General features: G+C 43.1%; 1 protein-coding gene across 1 annotated transcript in view; it reads right to left on the bottom strand.

The window, feature by feature from the left end:
- The window catches only part of BIN2 (bridging integrator 2), a 96,608-nt gene that overhangs the window by 54,708 nt on the left and 14,478 nt on the right, over nucleotides 1–27,422 (bottom strand). The window contains exons 3-6 of the mRNA XM_030198278.1: nucleotides 20,519–20,573; nucleotides 13,382–13,476; nucleotides 7,566–7,661; nucleotides 6,309–6,416 (exon numbers count right to left, since the gene is read on the bottom strand). Coding sequence (XP_030054138.1) covers nucleotides 6,309–6,416; nucleotides 7,566–7,661; nucleotides 13,382–13,476; nucleotides 20,519–20,573 — 354 coding nt within the window. The remainder of the gene's footprint in view (nucleotides 1–6,308; nucleotides 6,417–7,565; nucleotides 7,662–13,381; nucleotides 13,477–20,518; nucleotides 20,574–27,422) is intronic.

The following is a 27,422-nucleotide window of genomic DNA, read 5'->3' as shown; positions in this document are numbered from 1 at the left end:
TTACATCTATAGCACGTTCCTGATTCAGTTCTCCGGTCACCCAGTCAAAGAATTCAATGAGATTCGTTTGGTAAAACCATGTTGTCTCGGATCTTGCAACTTATTGGCTTCCAGGAATTTCACTATCCTTTCAGCATCGCTTCCATTACTTTTCAATAACCGAAGTGAGGCTTACCGGCCTGTAGTTTCCAGCTTCTTCCCTATCACCACTTTTGTGAAGAGGGACCACATCCGCTGTTCTCCAATCCCACGGAACCTCTCCCGTCTCCAAGGATTTATTAAACAAATCTTTAAGAGGACCCGCCAGAACCTCTCTGAGCTCCCTCAATATCCTGGGGTGGATCCCATCCAGTCCTATGGCTTTGTCCACCTTTAGATTTTCAAGTTGTTCATACACACTCGCTTCCGTGAATGGTGCTATATCCGCTCCATTCTCAAATGTACTTTTACCAATCAATCGTGGTCCTTCTCCAGGATTTTCTTCAGTGAAAACAGGACAAAAGTATTTATTTAGCAAATTTGCTTTTCCTTCATCATTATCCACATAGCGGTTTGCAGCATCTTTCAGTCTCACAATTCCATTTTTAGTCTTCCTCCTTTCACTAATATACCTGAAGAAATTTTTGTCGCCCCTCTTTACATTTCTAGGCATTTGTTCTTCTGCTTGCGCTTTTGCCAGACGTATCTCTCTCTTGGCTTCTTTTCATCTGGTATTCCTCTCCGTGTTCCTCTTCTTGAGTTTTTCTGTATTTCATGAACGCCAACTCTTTAGTCTTTATTTTCTCAGCCACTTGCTTGGAGAACCATATCGGTTTCCCTTTTCTCTTGCTTTTATTTGCTCTCCTTACATAAATGTTTGTGGCCATATTTATAGCTTCTTTCAGCCTGGTCCACTGCCCTTCCACTTCTCGTATGTTCCCCCAGCCCATCTGCTCCTTCCTCAGGTATTCCCCCATTTTACTAAAGTCAGCATGCTTAAAATCCAGGACTTTTGAGTTTTGAGTGGCTGCCCCCAACTTCAGCTGTTACATCAAACCAAACTGTTTGATGGTCACTGCTGCGCAAATGGGCACCCACTCAGACATTTGACACACTATCCCCATTTGTGAGCACCAGATCCAGCGTTGCTTCCTCTCTCATGGGTTCCATCACCATTTGAGTAGAGCACTTTGAAAAGCATCCATGATCTTTCTACTTCTTTCCGATTCCACAGATGGAACTTTCCAACCCACATCTGGCAGATTGAAATCTCCCAGCAACAGCACCTCTCTTTTCTTTCCCAACTGTGACCAGATCTTTATCTAGTTCCTCCAATTGTGTCGGAGGCCTGTAGACAACACCCATGTGGACAGAGGTTCCATCATCTCTTTTTAAGGTGATTCATATCGCTTCTTCCTTTCCTCAGGCCCTTGTCATTTCAATCGCTGCGATATCATTAATCACATACAGAGTTACTCCTCCACCTTTATGACCATCTCTATCCTTCCTAAATAGATTATAGCCTGGTATGTTTGCATCCCATTCATGGGAATCATTGAAGCATGTCTCCATGATTGCAACAACGTCTAAGTCTGCCTCTAACATCAGGGCTTGCAGGTCATGAACTTTGTTGCTTAGACTGCGAGCATTTGTGATCATCGCTTTCCATCTACATTTCAGTGGCATTTTTGTCTTCTGTTTAGTTTTTTGTTTAGTCTCACTTTCTGCTGTGTTGATAAGAAGTGATTTACTAAGATTGTTGTTTTCATTGCTTTCTTTTCTAGTGTCACATCTTGTCTTTAGCTGAGGATGATCACTTGACGTGACCTGACTCCATATGCCACCCCCGCCATCTAGTTTAAATGCCTACAAGCATATTGTCTGAATTTCTCCCCAAGCACTTTTTTTTCCTGCCACAGTGAGATGCAGCCCATCATTACAATATAGTCTTTTGTTTTTCCATGTATTGCCCCATCCTTCTATGTACCTAAAACCTTCTTTGTGACACCAGGCTTTGAGCCAGCTATTGAAATTTTCAGTACTTCGCAATCTTTTCTCTTCCTTTCCAAAGGTAGGTAGTACTTCAGAGAAAGCTATTGTTTGTATCAAAGGTTTTAACCCCTCTCCCAGCTCCTGAAAAGCTCTCTGCATGGCAAGTGGGGTATTACTGGACAAGTCATTTGTTCCCAGGTGAATAACAATATCAGTGTTTGACTCCTTAGTTTCTTCTCTGATTATAGAGATTATTTGCTTGGTACTCCTGGTAGCTGAGGAGCCTGGAAGGCATTTCACTTTGCATGGCCCCTTGAACTGTGTTTCAAAGTTAATGCCTCTGATAATGGAATCCCCTAGTACCAACAGTTTCCTGGTATGGGTTTCAACATTAGTGCTTTGGGGGTGTCTTTTCTCTTTGGGCATCTTCATATCTTTTTGTTCCACCATCATTGCTTTTTCTTCCGCACCACAATTATTACAAAGAATAAAAGTCATCTTGATTGGTTGAAATGGGTATGAACAGGTGTACTATGATAGGGTTAACAGTCGGCAAGATTGCCTGTATGTGACTGAGGAGTAAAGTTAATGATTTTTGGCTTGTCTATATATGACTGGTTAAACCCTGGGGTGGGTGGGTGAGGGGAGGGTGGGTTGGACTGTAAGTCCCAGTGAGTCTGAAATGTGCTGATTGTCTAGATCAGATCATTGTATTATATCACATAAGTTTAATGAGAGATAAGGTTTATGGTTAGACTAGACAATTTAAAAAAAATTCATTTTAAAGTGTAATTTATTGTAATAAAGGAATAATAATTTGTAGAGATTGTCAATGATTTTTGTTTAAATATTTGAAAATTGGATCATTGTTTGGGTTGATAGCCTGGCCTGTTCAATGAATATGCATGAGACAAATTTGCATGCACTACCTCCAGTATATGCAAATCTAGCTCATGCAGATTCACTGTGGATATCCTGAAAACCTGAATGACGATGTGTCCCGACTAGGTCTAGGTTGAGAACCCCTTCTCCATTTCCATCTTCATTGTGAGTGTGCAGTGTGCTGACACGATGGTGGAAAAGCCAGAATAATTGGAAGTTTTCAGCAGCAGAAGCTACATGAGGATTATTTCAGGCCTTATTCCATAAAAGATATTTTTCTTTAGGCACACAATGAGTTCCATCCTTTTAGAATAAGGTCCTTTGTTGTTTCATGCTGCTCATTTTTGCACCCTTCCCCATTTTACGAATCGAGCCAACACTGCCCTTTATTACTCACTACCTTTTTGTTAGGCTTTTATGATGTGTTTGCAGAGAGACAAAAATAGAAGGTTATTAAATCAAAAGAAAACAAAAAGTACAATATACAGTGATATTTTTTGAATTAACAATACATTTTGGGGGTGATTATCTGCATGTACAATTCTATTTTATGTATGAAAAGTCTCTTTATAAATTGAGGTCATGCCTAAAAGTACGCCTGTTGCAAGCCAGTATCTACTTGCTCAGGAGAGGAGTTAGAATGGACCAAGGGCAAAGCTTCTATATATCATGCTTAGCATTCCGTGCTGAAATACAAGCATATTCTATAACAACAAATGTAACTTAATTGGCTTAACAAGCCAATCAGCATTTTTAACAGGTCTTAATGAGCAATAATTGGGAATAATTAGAATTTATTTGCTTAACTTGTTAAGCTTATTCTGTAATGCACAGTGTCTAAATTCTAATGTGCGGAGCCAAAAAGGGGCGTGGTTATAGGCTGGGAAATGGACATTTTGTACGTGTTCTCAAATTTACACACACTGTTATAGAATATGCCCCTGTGCACCTAAATCTATGTGTCGGTATTTACGCCATGCTTCCCTTGGTATATATGGATGCGCATACTTCTAGGCACTGGGATATCAAGTAAGCATATTCTCTATAGCATGCCTAAATGTAGGCACCGCTTATAGAATACACTTAGGTGGACATTTATTCTGCGCAGATTTTTCAGGCGCCATAGCCCAATGTGCTCGCCTTCAATCTAGGTGCAAGTTCTGTAGGCTTTGTGGTAGTGTTTTTTATGTGTGTCTGTAGCAGGACGCCACAATGTGCTGTCCTTGCAGTAACAGGAGAAACATTTGGGGCCCCTGCTGCAGAGGAACGAAGGGGTGGGCTGGTTGGGTAAAAGGGTGTGTCCTGGGTCTTCCTTCCTTCCCATACAGGGATCCCAGTAACCATGCAGTAGGTGCAAACATTTATGCATGTAAATGATTAGAATACTGATATATAGGCATGTATGTGTGGACATAAGCACATACATTTATTTATTGATTGATTGATTGAGATTTATTAACCACCTTTATGAAGAGATTCACCCAAGGCGGTGCACAGCAGGTACAGTTTAACATAAAACTTACAATTTTGTTAACAGCATAACAATAGTAAAATAACCAAGAATAAACTAAGTACAATAAATGAGGTAAACTTGAAAACAGTAAATTGAAACATAAATGCCAAAATCCACCTAAGCACTAGTCTGTAAATATACACATATTTTATACAGTCCCCCTGATTCTGTATATGTCATCAAAAATTGTGGTCCCCAATTTACACTTGCAATTTAATAGAATAATGAGCCAACTAGTGCCAATAATTGGCTTTTTAACAAGCAGTTATTGGCAATAGATTTAATTGGGACTAACACACATAAATTTATGAGTGGAAATAGGAGGGTCATGGGCATTTTGAGTTACACGTGTAATTATAGAATAACGGTGTTTCGCATGTAAATTATGGTGCAAATGGCAGCAACTAAATTCATACGCAACCTCTCCGCTATAAACCACACCAAACGTTACGCATGGCTTATAGAATACTGCTTAAGTGGGGGCTTTTGGTGCTGATTCTTTAGGCACCATTTATTGAATCTAGCCCAGTGTGTATTTTATAGGGAGGGGTGCACATAGGCAGAGTCTGGGCAAGACTCCCACACGTGTCACTTTACTATAAATGACGCTCATATCTTCGGCATTCAAGCTGAGGGTTTACACCAGCTCTACAGTAAGCTTTCACCTAACTGCATAAAAGAAAACAGGCTTCCATTGTCCTTTTCAGAATAAGCCCCACCCAGGCCCACTGTTACAGAATCACCCTTTTAAATAAGGAGAAAGGAAGATCCCATTGCCAGGAGAACTAGGAAGAGTAAGACTGCAGCTAGGTCAATATCCAGAACAGGGCGAAGGAATGGAACAGAAGGGTAGTGCAGGTGCTTGCTGAAGACCCTAGTGACAGGAGGTAGGACCCAAGCCCTGGGTGCATCCTACTTGTCTAGTCCAGAGAGGCTGAACTCGTGGTGAAAGGAGAGGACCATTAAATCCCAGAAAGAGGAGAAGGGACTTGCATGATACAGAGTGACTGTGCACTTTGAAAGCAGGAGCAAGGAGGGGAGGTCAGAGTATATATCTGGCCCTACACTTCACAGCTCACCAAGCACTAAGGGGTACAGAGGAGGAGGTTAAGGGGCTGCTAATGGTCCCTGCAACAGGGAGGAGCAGAGAGGGTGCAAAAGCCTTCTGCAGGAGAAAGGAGGAGAGCGGCAGCTGAGAGATGCAGAAGTGACATCACACAACAAAGGAGATTAAGAGATATTGACACTGAGCAAGTTTGAGCATTTTTACTATCATCTTACTTTGTTTGTCATGGACTGTATGCCTTTTTGTTTTAATTGCTCTACCTTTGTATATTTTTGTGCACCTGGGGAGGGTCCAATCACAAGTTGCCAACATTTCAAAATGAATCCTTGGAGGTGTAACGCACAATATAAATTACCCCACCCTGGGGTACAGTCACATTTTTTTTCTGGTGTACTGCCAAGCTAAAAACAGGACCGTGATCTATCCTCTTCCTGCTTAAGTAAGACATAAGGCAATTTCTTAAAAATCAGGATTGTCCTGCCTCCTGGGCTAGTACGGAAGGAAGGAACCCTAGTTCACAGCACCTCATTAAGACTCATCTCTAACCAGCTACATTGGTGCATTTTTAACTAATTACATTTCCCTCTGGATAAATACTTATTACTCAGTCTTGGGCACCAAAGGCAGAGATACCAAGTTTACTCAGTTCCAGGCTGGCAACTTCTTGGCAAGTCCTAGTTTTGAATTTATATCCCAAAGCAGTGTGGGATTTGTAGTGCTGAAATCAGTGTTGCAAGACCCATAATGCAACAGGATAAGGTGATCAGAACTCCAGGACTGTCCCAAAATCTCCAGCCTGGAAATGGGCATCTCTGCAAAAGAGCACTTGGACCTACAGGTATGTATTTAGCCAGAGGCATGTACCAGGACATTTACCTTGATGATTTTGATTTCATCTTTCTTCTTGGCATTCTGCAGAGCCTCCAGATTGTGTCTGGCAATGTCATAGTCCACCAGCTTCCGGGCACGTTTGGCGATACGCTCCTGTGAAAGTGATAGCCAAATCACATAATTGGTCAAGCAGACCAAAGGTAAGATGAAACATAAGCTATAGAGGAAGGTACAGCACTAAACTCTCTCTCCCCCTGTACATGAATGCAAAATAACTTTACAGACATGATGACTCTTTTATGAGACTAACAGAGAGAGGGGGAGCAAAGCACCAAAAAGCCAAGAAACAAAACAAAAAGCACCAAGGGCCTTCAAAAAAAGGGAAGTTAGAGTCTTTAATCATATACGTTGATGAAACAATGCTTAAATGGACCCGACACGGTCCGTGTTTCGGCGCCCAGCGCCTGCGTCAGGGGTCGCAAGAAACAGCTGACAACATGCGGCAGCATTGTAAGAACAATACAGTTTTGAGAAGTAATGTACTGCAATGTTGTATGATCCCATTCACACAAAATAGAAAGATATTTGGAGGAACAAACGCAGTCCACGACTGAAGGGCTGCGTTTGTTCATCCAAATATCTTTCCATTTTGTGTGAATGGGATCACACGATGTTGCAGTACATTATTTCTCAAAATTGTATTGTTCTTACAATGCTGCCACATGTTGTCAGCTGTTTCTTGCGACCCCTGACGCAGGCACTGGGCGCCGAAACACGGACCGTGTTGGGTCCATTTAATCATTGTTTCATCAACGTATATGATTAAAGACTCTAACTTCCCTTTTCTTTAAGGCCCTTGGTGCTTTTTGTTTTGTTTCTTGACTCTTTTATGAGAGACAGACAGAGGGAAATAAAGAGTAGAGCCATGCAGGATGGCCCCTTAAAGGGAACTGAGTGGGATGGGAGGAGAGGGGCTCAGTAAGGAAGAAAAAGTAGAATGTATAATTCAGAATAAACTGTGACCACCACACAGCTGTCATGTTACCCATTGCAGGAGAGAGACTTTTTGGCCAGTCCTTGGTTTAAACTTACATCCCTAAGCAACATAGTATTTGTAGTCCATGATTTGATCCTTTGAAATCACTGCTGCAGGTCCAATAATGTACCAGGATGAGGTTGGCAGAAATCCAGGACTGGCTAAAAAGTCTCCCTCCTGGAATGGGTAACTTGGCAGCTTTACCACCAGGAGCAGAGGGATCACATGTAGAAACCCTATGTTGGGTTCACAATGTCAGGCCACACCTTAACTTCATGAAACTGGTCCAGATAGTTCTGCATGATTGTCACTGCCTGATCCGAGAGCTTCTCCTCATAATCTTTCCAAAGGAGGTCATTGTTCTGCAGGGGAAAGATAAACAGAAACTCAACCTAAGGCACGTACCACTGATGACTTGAAACTGTGAGAGCTCCCGAACTTCCTGCACCACGCGGCTCAAGCTCTAAGAGAGCCAGACTTGCAGCAGGGAAGCTGAAGTTAGGCACTTTTGATGCAGCTGAAGCCAGCCAGGTGCGGACCAGATAGCAGCGCTTGACGGGCTGGGTTCTGGCCTGTGGGCTGTAGGTTGGCCAAGCCTGTTCTAAGCATGTATGTGTGTAATGAGCATGCAAATGTTAGTGCCTGTGTTATAAGCTTGTCCCTTTCTTTCTAGCATCCAGTACTCGTTAGAAGGAATGAGACTACGGGGTCGATAGTTAATGCGATTTAACTGGCTAGAAATGGATAAAATCAGGCTTTTTCAGGGCTAACCAGTCATTTTCAGCGGCACTTAACTGGCTGGTGCCGCTGAAAGTAACCAGTTAGTGACAAACTCAAAACTGGCTATTGTAGGGATGTTCCCATAGCTGGTTAAGTACCAAATATTGTCCTTAATCAGCTCTATGTTAGCTGGATCTGCAAACTCAGAAATTGAATGCCAGTGTCTTGACATGGCCCAGCACTGAATTTCAGTTTGGCGCCAGTGGCAGCCAGCAAAACGCTGATCACTGCTGAATATCGACGCCCCTACATCATTGATTCCCAAGCTGTTCTGGAGGCACCCCAGCCAGTCAAGTTTTCAGGATATCCACAATGAATATTCATGAGAGAGATTTGCATGTACTGCCTACCACTGCAAGCCAATCTCTCATGAATATTCCTTTAAATCCTTACCACTCACACTATATAGCGGAGGTATGATTCTGAGGATTTTTCCTTCCCTTCTCATTAGATGGATGCCTATGCTGTGCATAATTGATATGTATCACTTTGGTTGAACAAGCAATTGATGACTAGTGAATATTTTTTTTTATTAATCTTTATTATAACCACAATAAAACATCAAAAACACTCCAAAAGTCAATACAACGTGGTGATTTTTCAATTTTTACACCTCCCATAACCCCCTCCCCCAAACCAAACAGTTCAAATCATTTGTGTTGATTCTTCACAGTGATCGAACCCTAAAACCAACAACCACTCTCACCCTCTCCCCCAAAAGTTCAGTGCTGCAGATTACAAGTTCAGCAGATACTATGAGTACGATGGAGGCAAATGATCCCACACCGGGGACCAAACCTGTTGGAAGAGTTTCCATGCCCTAGGAGATCTCCGTCCAATATCCAATCTCTCCATTTTCATCAGATGAAAGAGTTCATTCCTCCAGAGAGTCACTGAAGGGGCAGCATCATGCTGGCCGCTAGCACATCAAGATGCACTTTCTGGACAAGAAGAAGGCTTTGTGTAAAAGAAGATAAGGCCCAAAGCAACAAAATTTGAAAACAGTGATCGTTCGATCACTCGAAGAGGCAGGTGTCTACTCAAGATCATAGACAGATAATTCAGCACCCATAGCCATCAAGGTTTTATCAATACACAGGTCCAAAACATATGCACCAACATGGCTGGTTCATCTCTACATCGTGGACACTTGGCCATACACGCCAGCTGAGCCAAATACGCCTGATGGGGAGAAATATACAGGTGAAGCAGAAATTTATACTGTTGTTCCTGAAAGCATGTAGAGTGAGCCAGGCACTTCAAATGTATTATGAGCAATCAAAGACCATCCCCTGTAACCTGCTTCTCAACTCGTAGGTCCATATCCCAAACACTGTCCGAAGTTGCTAGTCCTAGGCAGGTGCCAAGCTACATAGGAGCCAACTTTTCAAAATTATTGGGGGTGCTAAGCCCAATGGAAATGACCCCTCCCTGGACACATACAAGGAATTTTCTCAATATTGGAGGTGCTCATGCACCCACAGCACCCACAGAGTCGGCTCCAGTGCCAAGCTACACAGCGGAAACTGGTAAAGTGATAACCTGCCTTAGTGTTTGAGCCAAAAGTAAAGTTTCAGAAAGCAGATCCACTGCATCTTCATTCAGCATAGATATGTCCAGGGTTCTAACATAATGTTGCACTTGTCGATATGCCAGCCAGTCAGTAGCTGAAGCTGCTCAAAAGATTTCATGGCCCCTTCATCAGTCACAAATGACAAACATAGTTTAACCCATGCTGGGGACCAGCACTGTAAGTAAAACTTTGTCGCATCAGGGTCCAAATCTCTGTTACCCTAGAGAGGAAGTAGCATAGTAGAAGTGGAAGGAAGTTTTATTTGTTTACAAAACCACTTCCAGTCTTGGCACAAAGTTTTTAAAATAGAATGTGCTGCAGCTGTCATTACTCATGTGGGATGCTTTTTATGAAGCTAGTACAGCAAGTGGGTGGATGCAGACCAACTGTTGTTCCAAAACAGTAGGAGTAAAATATTAAATCCCTTAACAGTAGGAGTAAAATAATAAAATCCCTTTCAATCCAGTCCACTAAATGTCTCACAATACAAGCCACATTATACCATCTCAGATCAGGTAAGTTCAAGCCTCCCTGACCAAAAGGGCAAAGATAGCTGTTATAGGGAGATTAGGCCTTTTAGAAGTCCAGTCCACAGCAAACTTAGCCAAACGTTTCTGAAAAAGAGCCACATCACAGTTAGTTTAAATATATTGGGAAGGTCTATAAAACATATAACCATTTTGGAAATACACCATCTTATATAAAGCTGTACACCCAATAAGGGGACAATGGTAAAGAGTCCACAGAGCAAAAACATCTAAAGATTTTTTGAAGTAATATGGTATAATTTTCCCGGTAGGCATCTGTCACTTTACTAGTCAAATAAACCCCCAAATATTTCAGTTTATGGTGCACCTTCTGCAATGGACAGTCATCCCCCCAGTCAGCATATTGGTACCCTCCCTTGGCCATGGCCTCAGACTTAGCAAGGTTAAGTGACAAACCAGAAACTCTGCCATGGGAATGCACCAAGTGCAGAAGCCAAGACAATGAGCACAGTGGATGAGTGAGGACATACAACATATCAGTAGCAAAAGCCATACACTTCATCCAATTGGAGTCCCAATACAGATGGGATGGGAAGCGCCAGACATTAGGTAGTCACTCGCTCAAGACTCCTTGCAAGGCCAATCGAATTAAGGAATGATCAGATGAAGTGTGAAGATCTATGGCCGCATCTAATACCTGGTAAAAATGAAGGGATGTCACAAAAATACAGTCTATGTGGGACATGATCGAGTGTGCCCTGGCAACATGAGTAAAATCTTTGTCTAAACGGTGAAGAATCCGCCAGGGGTCTACCAAATCTAAAACCTTGCAAAAATGTTGTAAACCTTGTCTGGCTCTAAGCTCTGCATGGCCCCCTCCCTCCAACCAATCTATGAAGGATCCATTGCAATATTAAGTCCCCCCAAATTATAAGGAACAGGTGTAAACATTGAGTATGATCAACTCTGTATTGTGAACAATCAAGTGGACCAACACATATCTAACCCTACCACCCCACAAGCACCTTATAAATCTGTCTGGGAACAAATTTACTGATCAAAATTGCCACCCCGGCACTATGGGTAGTACCAGAAGAATACTGCACAGTAACAACCCAGCTGTACTTCAACTTTTGATGTTCCCCATCATTAAGATGGGTTTCCTGAAGGCAAACCATATGAACACCTTCTTTATTTAACTCTTGCAAACTTTTGTTCTCTTGATGGGTGAATTAATAACCACCTCATTCCAAGAACAAACTCTCAAGGGGGATCCCCCAGTATAACCATAGTACGTTTTTCCAAAAAAAGGAAACAATACTATTAAAGGGGACCCAATGCCAAGCCCTCACCAGGTCAATCCCACCGCTCCACAAACCACAGAGGCCCCAGATGACACTCAGTAGCAATTAACCAAACACACCTGAAGCACACCCTTAAACCAACCCTCTCGCCCCTACCCCAAACCCCAAGTTTCCTTTCTCACTCATACCCCCACACAAGACTCCCCCATGAATGTCTATCCCATTCCCATTCCATACAACACTCGCACACAACACCCCACTGACACATCACCCCTAAGCATATATCCACATCCATCAATCAAAGATACATAGACCAAATAGAACACAAAGTTCCTCAAAAAAAGCAACAGAACAATGGCCTATGAAACTGGCAGCAGGCTTACACATAATGTCTTTTCCAATAGTCACTACATAGTGCCCTGCAACAGTCAAATAAAAGTCCAAAAGGCCAGGAGAAAGGGCAAAATGATGGCATCTCAAACTCCATCCCAACAAAATGAAATGATGAAATATTATCCAGCAAGCACCTAGAAGCTCAACGCTCAAGTCAGATGGGGAAGTTGGACTACCTCCCCAAACCACCGAGTCCAAAAGGCCTGCGCCTCTGCAAGGGTGTCATAAAAAGCAGTACAATTCTCATGCACACCCAGAGGCGGGCTAGATGAGAAGTGCAAAACAGACTTGATGTTTATATAGTGCTGAGCACAACGAGCTGAATTCTCGGCGGCAGGCTGCAACTGCCACCGAATAGTCCTGAAAACACAAAATCTTGTGATTATCCACATGCAATATCTTTTCAGCTCACAAGGCACGAAGGATTTCCACTTTGTGAGTGAAGTTAGCATACGCAGGATCACCACACGTGGTCTGGCCATGTCAGGTCCTTGAGCCCCATGTGATGGACCCACACAATACGGAACGGGCCATGCTGATTACTCAATTGTAAGTTTTGGGGAATCCAGGTCTCTAGATAGTTCAACAGGTCCCTTTCCTGAATGAGCTCTAGAATGCCCACCAAATGCAGATTATCTGCCTAGCCCTGTTTTCCAAATCTTCAACCTTGTCAGTAAGGGCGTGCAATTGCTTATCCCAGGTGCTTTGTTTGGTCTCCACCCAGTGCAAGGAATCCTCCACCACTCCAGTCCGCTGCTGCCCCTCATCCAGTTCCAGGCCTATACCATCAATGCGCTTGTGAGCATCATCGATTTTATCAAAAAACTGCTGCAACATTTTATCAATAGCAGCTTCAACAGCCACCTTTACTTCAGAGATTATTTCCGCAGTCCACTCCAAGCTAACAGAGGGGCTCAGTGGGACGGAACTCAGCACCATCTTATTCTTCAAGAGTCAGCCCTTGTCCTGCTCTTTTCGCAAAGATTTTGTAGCCATGTGGGCAGATGAAACAATCAGTGGCTCACCAGAAAGTGTTTCTGGTAATTAGCTGAGTGAATTAGGGCAAAAATCCATGTTTTATGCAAGCTTTTGAAAGGGAGGCGAGGAGCAGTGTTATTCAGTGTCTGCCCTACCTCATGGCTCCACCGGAAGTGATGATTGGTGAATTTTACCTGTATACCTTTTTTGGGGAGAGTATTGAATAGTAGGTGGGGTGCCTCCTGGACCAGTTTGGGAACCACTGCCCTACATGGTTATCTCTCTTTTATTTTTCTAGCCAAACTCAGAGCTGCTGCAAGAGTATTGGATGCCCTAGGCAAACCTTCATGCTTTTAAATATGAAACTTTGTTTTGCAGATTAATGGCTGCATTGATGGTTCTTGGAATTTGTGTGGCTGTTTATTTTGCTTTGAGGGCAGCTGCTTTTTGTTCCTCCTCTAGAAGCTGCTGCCCTAGGTGGCCACCTAGTCTGTCTAATGGTTAGGCCAACCCTGGCCAAACTTCCTCTGTCTATTAAGGCCCAAGTGCTCATCCCTGTTTTGTACCTCCACGATGGATTTCAGGTCATCAGTTATATCCCAGTATGGCTGGAAGATTTCCTGCAGTGTTTTGGATAATTCCTTGGAGGATTGATGCATTCCTAGAAAAAGAAGAAATGACACAGGGGATTACAGAGCAGTGGTCAGGACTCTCTACCCACTGATTTCTCTTAAATTCATCGTCTCATCTTTGTAACATACCACTATTAGGCAAGCTTGTGCAAATGCCTCCAGCAACAAATTTTCATGGGCACCAGGGCATTGCTACTATCTCCTTTTGGACCTGCTGTTGCTTTTCTGACCTTTCCCGGCAGCAGCAGTAGAAAGGTGAAAGTAAAAATCCAGTGTGGGATCATAGTTCTCTGACAGGCCCCTGTGGCGCCCTGGCCATTCACGCGGGCTTCTTTAGTTATGGGAAACTCATGCAGAAAGAGGGAGCAGGGCACCTCAAGGCTTGTCAGAGCACTAAGAGAAGCAGGCCTTGTGCTAGATTTTTTTTCCCAACCATGCTGCTACTGTGTGGTAATAGCAGAGCTGCAGGTGAGAGGGGATCAAGGGGAGGATCTGGACAATGGCAGTTGTGGGCACTTAAAAGTTAAATCCAGCACTGGTATTAGGACAAACAAACTCGCTGTACCAAAGCTTCAATACATTCATTCTCAAGAATCACATTGAGTTGGTAGATATAAAGGTAAATTCTATATATGGTGCCTAAATATCAGCATCGAAAAACCCTCGCTTAAGCAGTATTCTATAAGCTGCTCCTAAAGTTAGGCGCAGTTTATAGAATCATTATCGTTCCGCATAAATTGAGGCACTACCATTGCACCAATGAAAACGTGATGCAAATCCCTGCACCTAAATTTTGCGAGAAGGGGTCTTCCTTCTGTAAATTATATGTGTAACTAAAAACTCCACCCCCATTCCACCCTGAAACGCCCTTTCTGAGCTCTTTTTTTGGGGGACCATGGGTAAATTTTAGGCACATAACAATTAAACTTCACGTGCAAATCGGGATCATACCTAAATTTGCGCACACAATTTCCGGCAATCTTTACAGAATCAGGAGTCTAATGTGGTCCTCTTTTAAATAAGATGCCCAGACAGGCACTGGTCAATTAGACATGAACAACTGCAAACAGAACTTTAAGCGGGTGACCCAGGCATGACTTGTGGTGGTTCGCGAATAGACAGAAAGCTTAAAAAGCAGAAATGACAATGGCAAAGTTTGGAAAATGCCTAGAACTAATATGTAACTCTTACTACCCTCCTCTCTATATTTCCTGTCTGTCTGGTCTACTTTTGTTTTTCATGTATTTCTGAGAAGATAAGTAGAGAGGTGTGGTAGCCGTGTTAGTCCACTCTTAAAGGTTATCAATAGAAATCAAACAAAATAAAACATGGAAAAGAAAATAAGATGATACCTTTTTTATTGGACATAACTTAATACATTTCTTGATTAGCTTTCGAAGGTTCCGATCTGAGGAAGAAGGGCAACCTTCGAAAGCTAATCAGAATGTATTAAGTTATGTCCAATAAAAAAGGTATCATCTTATTTTCTTTTCCATGTTTTATTTTGTTTGATTTCTATTGATAACCTGAGAAGATAAGGATTGCCATGCTGGGCTGAACCAAAGGTCCACTGAACCCAGCATCCTTTCCCTGGTAGTGGCCAGTCTCAGTAACTTGAAAAGTACCCAGGAGATCTCAATAGAAAAATCTGTTCCATATTGGAAATATGACTGGTAGCTTGTATAAAATTTTATTGATTTAATAATTTAGTGTAGATACTATGGGTGGAATGAATGTAGTCTTTGTTTGAGATAGGCTTTCGTATTGCTTATTGGCATTCCATAGTATGATATCAGTGTATTGTTTTTATTATGAGGGTATTTAGTTTAAGTGGTATATTAAAATTAATAAACATAAACGTTGTTCACTCCCAGAAATAAGTGATGTGGACACTTAAGTTTGTTTAACTAATACTTATTAATGGACCTGTGCTCAAAAACTTGTCCAAACCCAGCTTCAGGGCTGGCTTAACCATTAGGCAAACTAGGTGAACACCTAGGGGTGGCACCTTTGAACTGTAGGTACAGTAAAAGAAAAATAGTTCTGACAGCACCAACACTTCTTTGAATTGGGACCTATTGTTTTGCTTCGACGGCAGCTGCTCTTTGCCATCCCCATAACTTGCTGCATTGGGCGACCACTTAGTCTGTCTAATGGTGAAGCCAGCCCTGATGAGGCCCAGAATTGCACATATTACTAGAGGTGCAGTCACACCATAGATTGAACCAGAAGTATTCTTCTATTCCTACTTTCGTTTTATACCCCTTTCCAAATAGTTCCTAACCTTCTGTTTGCTTCTTTGACCACTGCTGCATGTTGAGTTGAGGATTTCAATGTATTATCCACAATAACTCCAAGGTCCTTTTCCTTGGTGGTAACCAGTGGTGTGCTGGAGCAGGCTCTCACAGGCTCGCAAGAGCCGGTTGTTAAGTTTTTAAGAATTTTGGGAGCCGGTTGTTAAAGTAAGGCCCTCCATGGCTACTTTAACAACTGGCTCCCAAAATGTAGGCTTGGGACCCCTGCTGAATTCTCTTTTACTTTGCTGGTGGGGATGCTGAGCCCTGCCAGCCAAGTAAATAGACTGCTGCTGCTCCCCGCTCTTTGTTTCCAGCTCTGAGCAGCAGGCTGGGACTTCTCCAGCATGTGTGAGAAGTTTCAGCATGTTGCTCAGAGCAAGACCTTGGGAGTGGTGGCAGTCCATTTATTGGTTGCCAGCAAAGGTATGCCTAGCCTGCCCACACAAAGGGAGGGAGGAGAGAGAGGCAAGTGTTGCTCCCCCCACCCCCTCCACCCGGCCACCCCTGGCCCTTCCAACTGCAGAGCTGGCTATGTCTGGAGAAAGAGCCTGTTGTTAAAAATTTACCAGCACACCCCTGGTGGTAACCCTTCACATGAAATCCAGATAGGGAAAATAGTCCTATTTCATACAGTTGACAACTTCTTGAAAGAGAAAAAACTGCCACATCGCTCCTCATCCTGCCTCTGCTCTGCCCTATGCTCCTCCCCCATCCTACCACCTATCCCACTTCTCCCTCTCTACAGCCAAGATCGTTCCCTTTGACAACTGATGTAACTATGTGCCTACCTACTGTACAAGTTAGATGGCCTGTTATACAACTCTCTCTATTGACATGCTCAACCTTATCCAAATATTTATTTACATTTTCAAAAAAGTCTAATAGATTGATAAGACAAGCCTTCCCTTATCTAGATCCATATTGGCTCTTCCACATTAATGCATGTCTATCCATATAGTCAGTAATTCTTTTCTTAACTACAGTTTCTATCATTTTGCCTGGTACCAATGTCACGTTCAATGATCTGTAGTTTCTTGAATCACTTCTGGAGCCTCTTTGGAAAACTGGTTCTATATTAGCTACCCTCAGCACTTCATGTACAGTGTCAGATTTTAATTAAATATGTAACGTATCAGAAGTAGGCCTGCAATTTCATATATGAGTTCTTTCATAACTTTAGGATAAATACCATCAGGTCCTGGTGATTGCCACTATTTATCTTTTCAATGTACTCTAATATATCTTCTCATTTCAGGGTGATTTGCTTCAAAGAACATCCTCTTTAGTAAAGGCTGAAGCACAGAATTCAATTACCCTCTCCCCCACCCAATATTCAGCCAGCAGAGGTCAGCATTTGTTTCAAACACTGAGAGCCATGCACTGATTTATGCTCAAATATTCAATGCTGGCAACTATCCAGGCCCTGGTACTGAATATCAATGTTTCGATCATCCTCCTATAAAGACACATTGAAGGGCATTTTTGAAAGGACATCCAAGTCAGAATAAGGATGTCCACATCAGAACTTCTGAAATGGACGTCCATCTCACATATATTTTCAAACAGTAAATATGTTGAGATTTCCTGTTTGAAAATATGTGAGATGAACATCCATGTGCTGGAGACATCCAGCATGAACAGCCATTTTACAAACTGGAGCATCCAAATTAAGAAGGGGGGGGGGGGGGGGAACAAGGGACATGGACGTCTGTATGGCAGCATGACCACACAGACATCCATGTAGAGCAGAGGGGCAGCTTAGTGGTTAGTACAGTGGACTGGAAACCAAAGGACCCTGGTTCAAATCCAACATTAACTCTTTTATTTTGTAATTGTGAGCCCTCCAGAAACAGAAAAATACCTACTGTACCGGAATGTACACTACTTCAATAGCCTTCAGGCTTGCAGGTGGCTTTTGCTTTTAGGTACAGTAAGAGTTTTTCTGTTCCTGGAGGGCTTACAGTGGAAAAAAAGTGGGATTGAACCTGGGTCCTTCGGTTTAAAGTTCACTGTACTAACCACTAGTACTTGCTTCCTGCTCTGTTAAGAATGCATATAATAGCAAAAGCTGTCATTGAGTCTGGTATCCCTTTAGCTTCACTTTGGGACTGACCGTTAACTTGTCTATTAGATTGTAAGCTCTTTGAGCAGGGTCTGTCCCTCTATGTTAAATTGTACAGCGCTGCGTAACCCTAGTAGCGCTTTAGAAATGTTAAGTAGTAGTAGTAGTATTAGGAAGGGGGACAGCAATGACTGGGGGATTAAAGGGGTGTCATGCCTTAACTCCTGTAGTGGACAGCTGCTCAATCAGAACACCTTTTTGTACCCTGGACGTGCCTGAAACAGGTCTACTACTACTACTACTTCTTAACATTTCTAGAGCGCTACTAGGGTTACGCAGCACTGAACAGTTTAACAAAGAAGGTTGTTTCTTCCCCTTCGGTAATCACTATTAGATGCCCTTATTTTGGACCCTCCCTAATCCTGCCCAAAACACATCCACAACATGCTCCTTTGCTATTTGGATAAATGACAGTGCCAGATGTCCAAATCCTACCTTGGCAAAATTGGGATTTGGATGTTTCAAGCATATGGGTGCAGGGCCGGTCTTAGCAACTGCAGGGTCCTGTGCAGACCAGTCACTGGGCCCCCGAGCCCCACCCCCACCTAGCCCCACCCCGCCCCTTGTTGACAAGATATGTTTCTCTTCCCTCTCCTCCATCTTTTCCAGCATTTCTCCTCTCTCTCCTCCCCTCCATCCATGTTCATCTCACTTCATCTCATGTCCCCTCTCTTCCCTCCCCACCATCCATATCCATCATTTCAACTCTCCCCTCTCCTCCATCCGTATGCAGAATTTCTCCTCTCCCTTCCATCCATGTGCATCTCCTTCCTGTCTTCCCTCACATTTTTTTGTTACATTTGTACCCCGCGCTTTTCCCACTCATGGCAGGCTCAATGCGGCTTACATGGGGCAATGGAGGGTTAAGTGACTTGCCCATGTCCAGCATTTCTCCTGCCCTCCCCTCCATCCATCCATAGCAACTCTCCTCTCTCCCTTGCCCTCCCTACCCATCCATGTCCAGCAATTCTCCTCTGCCCTAAACTCCCATCTATGTCCTATGTCCAGTGATTCTCCTTTGCCCCCCTGTCCTCCCCTCTCATTCACATCCAGTGATTTTCCTCTGTCCCCTGCCCTCTCCACCCCTCCCCTCCATCCATGTGCATCTCCTTCCTGTCTTCCCTCACCTCCATCCATGTTCAGCATTTCTCCTGCCCTACCCTCCATCCATCCATGTCCAGCAATTCTCCTCTCTCCCCTGCCCTCCCCACCCATCCATGCCCAGCGATTCTCCTTTGCCCCGTCCTCCCCTCTCATCCACATCCAGTGATTCTCCTTTGTCCCCTGCCCTCCAATCCCATCCCCTCCCCTCCCATCCCATCCATGTCCAGCGATTCTCCTCTGCCCTCCCCTCCATGTCCTGTGACTCACCCGTCCAAGCCCCCAACTTAATTTACCCCCCTTTTCAGCCCCTGAGTTTCAGGTCCCAACCCGTTATACCCCAGCCCCATCTGTGCCCTCAGTTTTCTTCAGCTGCTTTTGTTCCAGCCGCCCTGCGTTTAAAAAGTTGTAGTGGTGGCGGCGGCAGCGAAAAAGCAGGCTTGCTTCTAGCCTTTAAGCCTTCCCCTTCTTTCTCAGCGTGCACTGTGCTGCCTTCGCAGAAACTGGAAACAGGAAATTGCATCAGGGCACGCTGAGAGAGAAGGGGAAGGCTTAAAGGCTAACCTGCTTTTTCGCTGCTGCTGCCACCACTGCGACTTTTTAAACACAGGGCGGCTGGAAGGAAAGCAGCTGAGCGACGATATGACAGGGAGCGACAGGAAGTGCCGCGGGGCCCCTGAAGGCGTGTGGCCCTGTGCGACCGCTCCTGTCGCCCTTGCCTAAGATCAGCTCTGCATGGGTGTCCATTTCAGATTTTGGGGCATCCATATGCTTCAAAAACAAGTGCCATAGACACATATGTTGCCTTTGTAAAGCAGGCGTATCATATGCACCTTCCTAGACACCCTGCGGAAAAATTACCCTCTTTCTACACACCCCACACAATACACAAAAGTCTGCATGTTGATCAGCTATGATGTACCCTGTTATGGTTAGGTTGTTATGTATAAGTTGTGTGTTTATTTGTTTTTAGATGGTAGGATGTTTTTTTTAATTGTACTCTTTCTTGTATACCATTTAACTGGATTCAGCAGAATATAGATTATATAAATACATGTCTAAGTCTTGTAGTCACCCGTTCTAATATGTTCCTAACTAATTTCCTCATTTTATCATGGTCCTCCTTTTAAAACTGAATTCTACTGCAGTAATTGTACTTAATATTCACAACTACCTGGATTGTTTTCCCTATTTTGATAACCTTACCTTAGTCCAGCCATTGTAGTGATGGTCATTGGCTGGGAATCAGAACGTCAATAAGAGTCATCGCTGAATGGTGGTAGTACTCCTCCCTCCCTCTACAGGGCCCGTGAACCATCCACCACCCCAACCATCCTCAATCATCCACCAACCCAACCATCTCCCACTAAGAAGCAGAAGCTGTGCCCGAAAACAGACCCCAGTGACTGCGCATGACAGCACTACTACTACTACTTAGCATTTCTATAGCACATGGCATTGCCACTGAGCCACCAGAACAGCCTCCAATAACCTCTTTTTAATCCTCTCCCTAAAGCTCACACCGCATTAGTGCTGGCTTTGGGTACTTACTGGTGGACGCATACAACAGCGTCTTCAAGTCTTGATAAAGCTTGATGCCTTCTTTCTGAAAAGAAAATAAAGAAGTAAAATGTGTTACTAGGGATTCACATGTATTTTATGCACTCTTTGATTTCTCAAATCTCTTTTCTTTTCATTATAAATTAAACCTTTTTTTAATGTCTTCCTTTGGGGTTTCTCCTGCTCAGCTCTCTTTGGAACCTAGTACCCTTACACTCTAAGCCTGGCCATTAGGGTTCACTGTTGAGTGATGGAAGAGGCTCCCTCCCTCCAGGGAAAATGGCTTTTGCCTCTACAGCACTGTATGGTAAATTTTCAGTACTGCGACTAAGTGCTCGGCTACTTGTGTTCTTTCAAGCCCACACAAAGCAATCCAATTTTCAAACACAAAGTAGCCACATAAATTCAGTTTCTCTATCAGGTTGTTATGTGGCTACATGTAGGCGTATCACTTTCTCTGTTCAAAGAGGGGCATATAGTTTGGCATATTATTAATATGCTGTTATATATGTATGGATTGTAGTAGGTGTTCTCCAAGGACAGCAGGAAACATAGGAGCCCTTTTACTAAAGGGTTGCTGCACAGCAACCCAGAACTACCGCTGGACAACATGGTTATCCGGCGGTAGTTCCGTCTTGAGCGTGCGCCATCTCCGGCGCTATGGAAATTTTTTCTGTAATTTTTTTCTGTAATTATTAGTGTGACGCTAACCTGCCGGGTTACCATGGGAGCCCTTACTGCCACCTCAGCAAGTAGCGGTAAGTGCTCCCCCCTGCATGGCCATGTGGTAAAGGTAATTTTATCACATGGCCATGTCGATTTTCAGTTTTTTTTAATCTGCTGCGGTAAAAAGGGCCCTGGTGATTGGCAAAAACGGCCGCTGCCGCAAACACTGGGCCTTTTTTCCTACCTGTATGTGCTGCAAAGAGGAAGTCAGGAAAGTCTCTACCCATCAGTCCACTAACTAACTGTGTTTATTCCCTGCTGTGCCCGTTTGTGAGACTTGGTACCTACAGACAGCCATTATCAGTGTAAACTCTTTACCAAAGTCACAACACTGAATTCCAGATGCACCTCTTGTTATGCTGCTTCAGAGAGACTCTGTGCTATGGATAATATGGAGCTCATTTTCAAAGCACTTAGACTTACAAAGTTCCATAGGTTACTATGGAATTTTGTAAGTCTAATTGCTTTGAAAATACACTTGCACATGGACTTTTTTTTTTACCCTAATTGATTCTTTTGGCAACAATCTTTCATGCCATCAATCATGAGAGCTGATTTGCTCTGAGATAACACAGATCTGACTTATGACTACTGGAGAGGGACAGAGGAAGAACCCACTCTTGCCCACTTGCTTATACCATTCTTTGAATATTCTGCTTTGCCAAAGTACAATGCAACGTGTCATGCATACAGCTATTTTTATACTTCTCTTTTTGTACTTCTACATGCATTTGTAGTTCACGGCTCCACTGGACAGTATTTTCTGCATGTCTATCCCTATAACTGTGCTCACTGACCAAGCACAGGCCAGTTGCAGTCATTGATAGGCCCGTTGTTGGACAGAAGCTGTCTGGACACTAACAGGGCACTAGCGATAATTAGCAAATGTGATTCATTTGGAAAGTGTGAACCAAGTACTTTATACAGTTTAAGGTGAGTGTGTGTGTGTGATATTGTAAACTGCTTTTTATATTAATAGGAAAGGTGGTATAGTAAATAAAATAAACTATAAACCAGGACTCAAACACTGACCACATCTCCCCACTCCTCAATTGATTCTGTAAAAGCATGTAATTGCACATCATAGAAATATAAAACATGACAGCAGATAAAGGCTGAATAGCCCATTCAGTCTGGCCACCCGCAGCATCCACTATCTCCTCCTCTCCCTAGGAGATCCCAGGTGCCTGTTCTAGGCTTTTATTGTATAGTCTTTGTCTCCACCACCTCCACTGGATTGCTTTAATATTTTGGAATCTTCATTTGTTGTATCTCACTCCTCTTCCTTTGTGACTTTAATATACACCTTGACAACCCCCAATCAGAGTACACGACAGATTTCATTCAAGACCTACACCTTCTTCAACTATTAACTCCCCAACACACCCTAGACATGATCTTATTTAGTTCTTCATATTATTCAGATATGACTATTTATTCTCCCTCTGGACAGATCATTTTTTTGCTTTTCTGCCAAATAAATCTTTATAATGTTGCAAAAATGCCCAAAGATTGTCTACAACAATGTAGAAATTTAAATAGGATGACAAGGATTACAAGCTTTTCCCCTTTTGGAGGATACTTTTATGAATAATAGTCTGGAGCAGACTTCCTTATGGAACAACACTATTTCAGAAGTTTACTCCCAATTGGCTCGTCCTATATTGGTTACAACTACTGATTCTAATAGAAGAGGAGAACATTGGTTTGATCTCGCTCTTGGATTGTTAAAACGCCAGCTCAGACAAAAAGAGCACTTATGGAGAAAAAAATCATAATACACCTACCCTATATGCTAATGGAACTATTGCTTATCCCTATGAACAGGCTATTCAGTCAGCAAAGTGCACTTATTATTCCAAACAAATCTTAAGAGCTCCTCACTCTGCTAAACTACATAGTATTATGTGACCATTAAGTACTCCCAGACCTGTAGATGCTTGTTCTACACCCTGTGCTGTAATGGATGGATTAGCAACTCACTTCTCTAATAAAATCTTGAATCTTCAAACTTTGGTTGGTCAATTGCCCTTATAGATGGCTACTGTGTCAATGGCTTGTTTTACTCCGTCATCTGATATGCTCTTTCTTCCAAGGAGTATTCTTTCTTCATTTAGTCTACCATCCATACCTGTGCTGTCACATATACTTGGAGTTATTAAAATGACTACAGCTCCTAATGACTCTTGGGCTCATTTTTGAAAGAGAAGGACGCCCATCTTTCGACATAAATCAGAAGATGGGCGTCCTTCTCACAGGGTCGTCCAAATCGGTATAATTGAAAGCCGATTTTAGACAGCCCCAACTGCTTTCCATCGCAAGGACGGCCAAAGTTCAAGGGGGCATATCGGAGGCGTAGCGAAGGCGGGACTTGGGCGTGCCTAACACTAGGACGTTCTCGACCCATAATCGAAAGAAACAAGGATGTCCCTGACGAACACTTGGATGACTTTACCTGCTCATGTTTTTCTTATGACCAAGGCACAAAAAGGTGCCCGAAATGACCAGATGACCACCGGAGAGAATCGGGGATGACCTCCCCTTACTCCCCCAGTGGTCACTATCCTCCTCCCACCCTCAAAAAACATCTTTAAAAATATGTTGTGCCAGCCTCTATGCCAGCCTCAGCTGTCATACTCAGGCCCATGACAGCGCATGCAGGTCCCTGGAGCAGTTTTAGTGGGTGCAGTGCACTTCAGACAGGCGGACCCAGCCCCATCCCCCCAACCTGTTACAGTTGTGGAGGAAACAGCAAGCCCTCCGAAACCCACCACAAACCCACTGTGCCCACATCTAGGTGCCCCCTTCACCTGTAAGGGCTATTGTACTGGTGTACAGTTGTGGGTAGTAGGTTTTTTTTGGGGGGGGGGTTGGGGGGGCTCAGCACACAAGGTAAGGGAGCTTTGCACCTGGGAGCAATTTATGAAGTTCACTGCAGTGCCCCCTAGGGTGCCCAGTTGGTGTCCTAGCATGTGAGGGGGACCAGTGCACTACAAATGCTGGCTCCTCCCATGACCAAATGGCTTGCATTTGGTCGTTTCTGAGATGGACGTCCTTGGTTTCGATTATCGCTGAAAACCAGAAACGACCAAGTCTAGGGATGACCATCTCTAAGGATGACCAAATTTCAGGATTTGGGTGTCCCTGACCATATTCTCGAAACGAAAGATGGACGTCCATCTTGTTTCGAAAATACACCTAGATGGGGATGTTTTGCGAGGACGTCCAAATCGAAATGAGGACGTCCCTTTCAAAAATGCTTCTCTCTGTGTCCTCAAAATATGTAAAATGTTTTTCATCATTTTTGTTACCTTATATTCACACAATGATCACCAATAGTTTGGCTCAGGATTTAGTGCCTCCAATTTGGAAATATTCCTATATATGACCGCATTACAGTCATGTTCTGGTTTTGTGCCATCTGGATGACATTGGTATTTCACATACTGCCTATGATTTGTTTACTTCTTATCTCTTAAATTGTAATAATTCTGTGCTTTAGCAAGATCTACACTCATCACCCTATACTCTTCCCTGTGGCGTGTCACAAGGCTCTATATTGGTACAATTCTTTTCAATATCTTCATGGCCCCTCAGCTCAGTTTCATAAATCCCTTGATCTTACGGCTTATGTGTAAGCTGACGATATTCAAGTTTTAGGTATCTTGGATTGTACCAGTACTCAGGATATACTTTCCTTTAATGAGAAGTTAAATTCTATCACTAATAGGCTTAAAGATCATAGACGTAAACTGAATCCTGGAAAATCCCGAGGTATTCTGTTCTCATGTACAGGGGTTGATGACTTGATTAACTCTATTAAGATTACAGAAATAGCAGTTTCATTTACTCCTATGGTCAAAGATTTGGCTGTGATCCTTGATCAATATTTGACCTTTCAAGCACATATCTCCAGTATAGTACAACATAGTTTTTATAAGCTTCACATGATTTCCTCTCTTAGAGGCATATTCACTAAACCAGCCCTCTGTGTACCTGTTCATCCAATGATCATTAGCCAAACAGATTATTGTAATGACTTACTCTCTAGGATTTGAAAAGACTTCAGTTCCGAACATGGCCTTAACATTGATAACACATTCTATAAAGTTTGACCAGCAAGGAATACTGGTTGCCTATTAACCACAGAATAATGTACAAGATCCTTTCTGTTGTCCACACTGGTCTTCCATTATACCCATCAAGATTACTGATTCCTTATGTTCCATCGAGGACTGAGATCATCTCAGGAGAATCTTCTTACTGTATCTTCCTTTCATCTTATCAGTCTTGACTCTATTAGGACAAGAATATTTAGACGGGCACTGAATGGGTGGTCTGTGGGTGTTTCTTAAATCTATGTGCATTGTTATAGAATACACCTGGACCGTGCCTAATTTAATAACATAGTAGATGATGGCAGTTAAAGACCTTACAGTCCATCCAGTCTGCCCAACAAGATAAACTCATTATATATGGTATGATGTGATACATCATATATATATATCTGATCTTCATTTATCCTTGCCTTTTTTAGGGCATAGAACGTAGAAGTCTGCCCGGCACTAGCCTTGTTCTAACATTTCTGAAGTTGTTGTCATAGCCCCTGAAAAGCTCCACTCCAGCCCATCCAAATCTATTCAGCCTCAATCAGGGCACAGACCATAGAAGTCTGCCCAGCACCGGCTTTCCTACCTAATCTCCACTAACCTTCTTTGGATCAGTTTCTTCTAAACAGGATTCCTTCGTGTTTGTCCCACGCATTTAGGCGTCAGAATCTACACCAAGTTTTACTTGGAGTAACTGCCAGTGACTAAATTTAATCATGCAGACCGGTGCTTGTTGTATTCTATATCCCACGAGGAAATTTAGGCTTATTCTATAATGTATGCCTAAAATAAGGCATACTTTATAAAATATGTTTAGGCGCCAATTTTATAGGCATGATGTATAGAATCTAGTCCATGGTGTGCAAAGTTAGTGGCGACATATCCCAATAGTCTCGCAGCTGCAATTGCTGCCAAAGTTGCTTTCACCAAGGTTAGGGGCATAAAGAATTTTCTAGGTGATGTATTTCAGTTTAGTTTTTTTGAGTATATGATTTGTCCCTCAAAAGGTGTGGAGCATGGTATGCTCCACCTGCAAATCCTGAGGCACTGACACAACAAAATGTAAGATGTTCAAGGGGGTACAGACTTTCTATAGCCTCACTTACAAAAAGAATCCAGCTGTAGAAAATGAAAGGCTATAAGACCAATTTAACCAGGAATCCATCAAAAGATGTGCTATAATAAAATCTAAATGTAATGGCAGAAAAGCTGGCACTTTAGAAGAGAGCTGAAGTGTATCAAGAGGAATAGGATGAAGCCTATGAAGAGTCTGTTATTTCATCTGGCAACCTAACATTTTGTGGATTTGTCTGAACAATGCAGATTAGAGACAATCACATGAGCTTGGAAGACAGATCTATCATTTCAGAAGAGTGAATAAGTGGTTTTGCCATTGTGCCCTTCCCAGTACTATAACCTCACAGCTCCCCACTTGTTAAGCCACAGCCTCACAACTCCACTTTGGCTCCAAGCTCACCTCTCCCCAGTACTACTACTACTATTTAGCATTTCTATAGCGCTACAAGGTGAACGCAGCGCTGCACAAACATAGAAGAAAGACAGTCCCTGCTCAAAGAGCTTACAATCTAATAGACAAAAAATAAAGTAAGCAAATCAAATCAATTAATGTGTACAGGAAGGAGGAGAGGAGGGTAGGTGGAGGCGAGTGGTTACATAGTAAAAAAACATAGTAGCTGACGGCAGAAAAAGACCTGCACGGTCCATCCAGTCTGCCCAACAAGATAACTCATATTTGCTACTTTTTGTGTATACCCTTCTTTGATTTGTACGTGTGCTCTTCAGGGCACAGACCGTATAAGTCTGCCCAGCACTATCCTCGCCTCCCAACCACCAGCTCTGCCTCCCAACCACCGGCTGTGGCACAGACCGTACAAGTCTGCCCAGCACTATCCCCGCCTCCCAACCACCAGCCCCGCCTCCCGATCTTGACTAAGCTCCTGAGGGTCCATTCCTTCGGCACAGGATTCCTTTATGCTTATCCCACGCATGTTTGAATTGGTTACAAGTGGTTACGAGTCAAAAGCAATGTTAAAGAGGTG

The sequence above is a fragment of the Microcaecilia unicolor genome, chromosome 3 (assembly GCF_901765095.1).
Source record: "Microcaecilia unicolor chromosome 3, aMicUni1.1, whole genome shotgun sequence".
In the NCBI taxonomy this organism is placed as follows: domain Eukaryota; kingdom Metazoa; phylum Chordata; class Amphibia; order Gymnophiona; family Siphonopidae; genus Microcaecilia; species Microcaecilia unicolor.
Note: the sequence above shows the minus strand (reverse complement) of the source record. Positions and strands in the feature narration are given on the sequence as shown.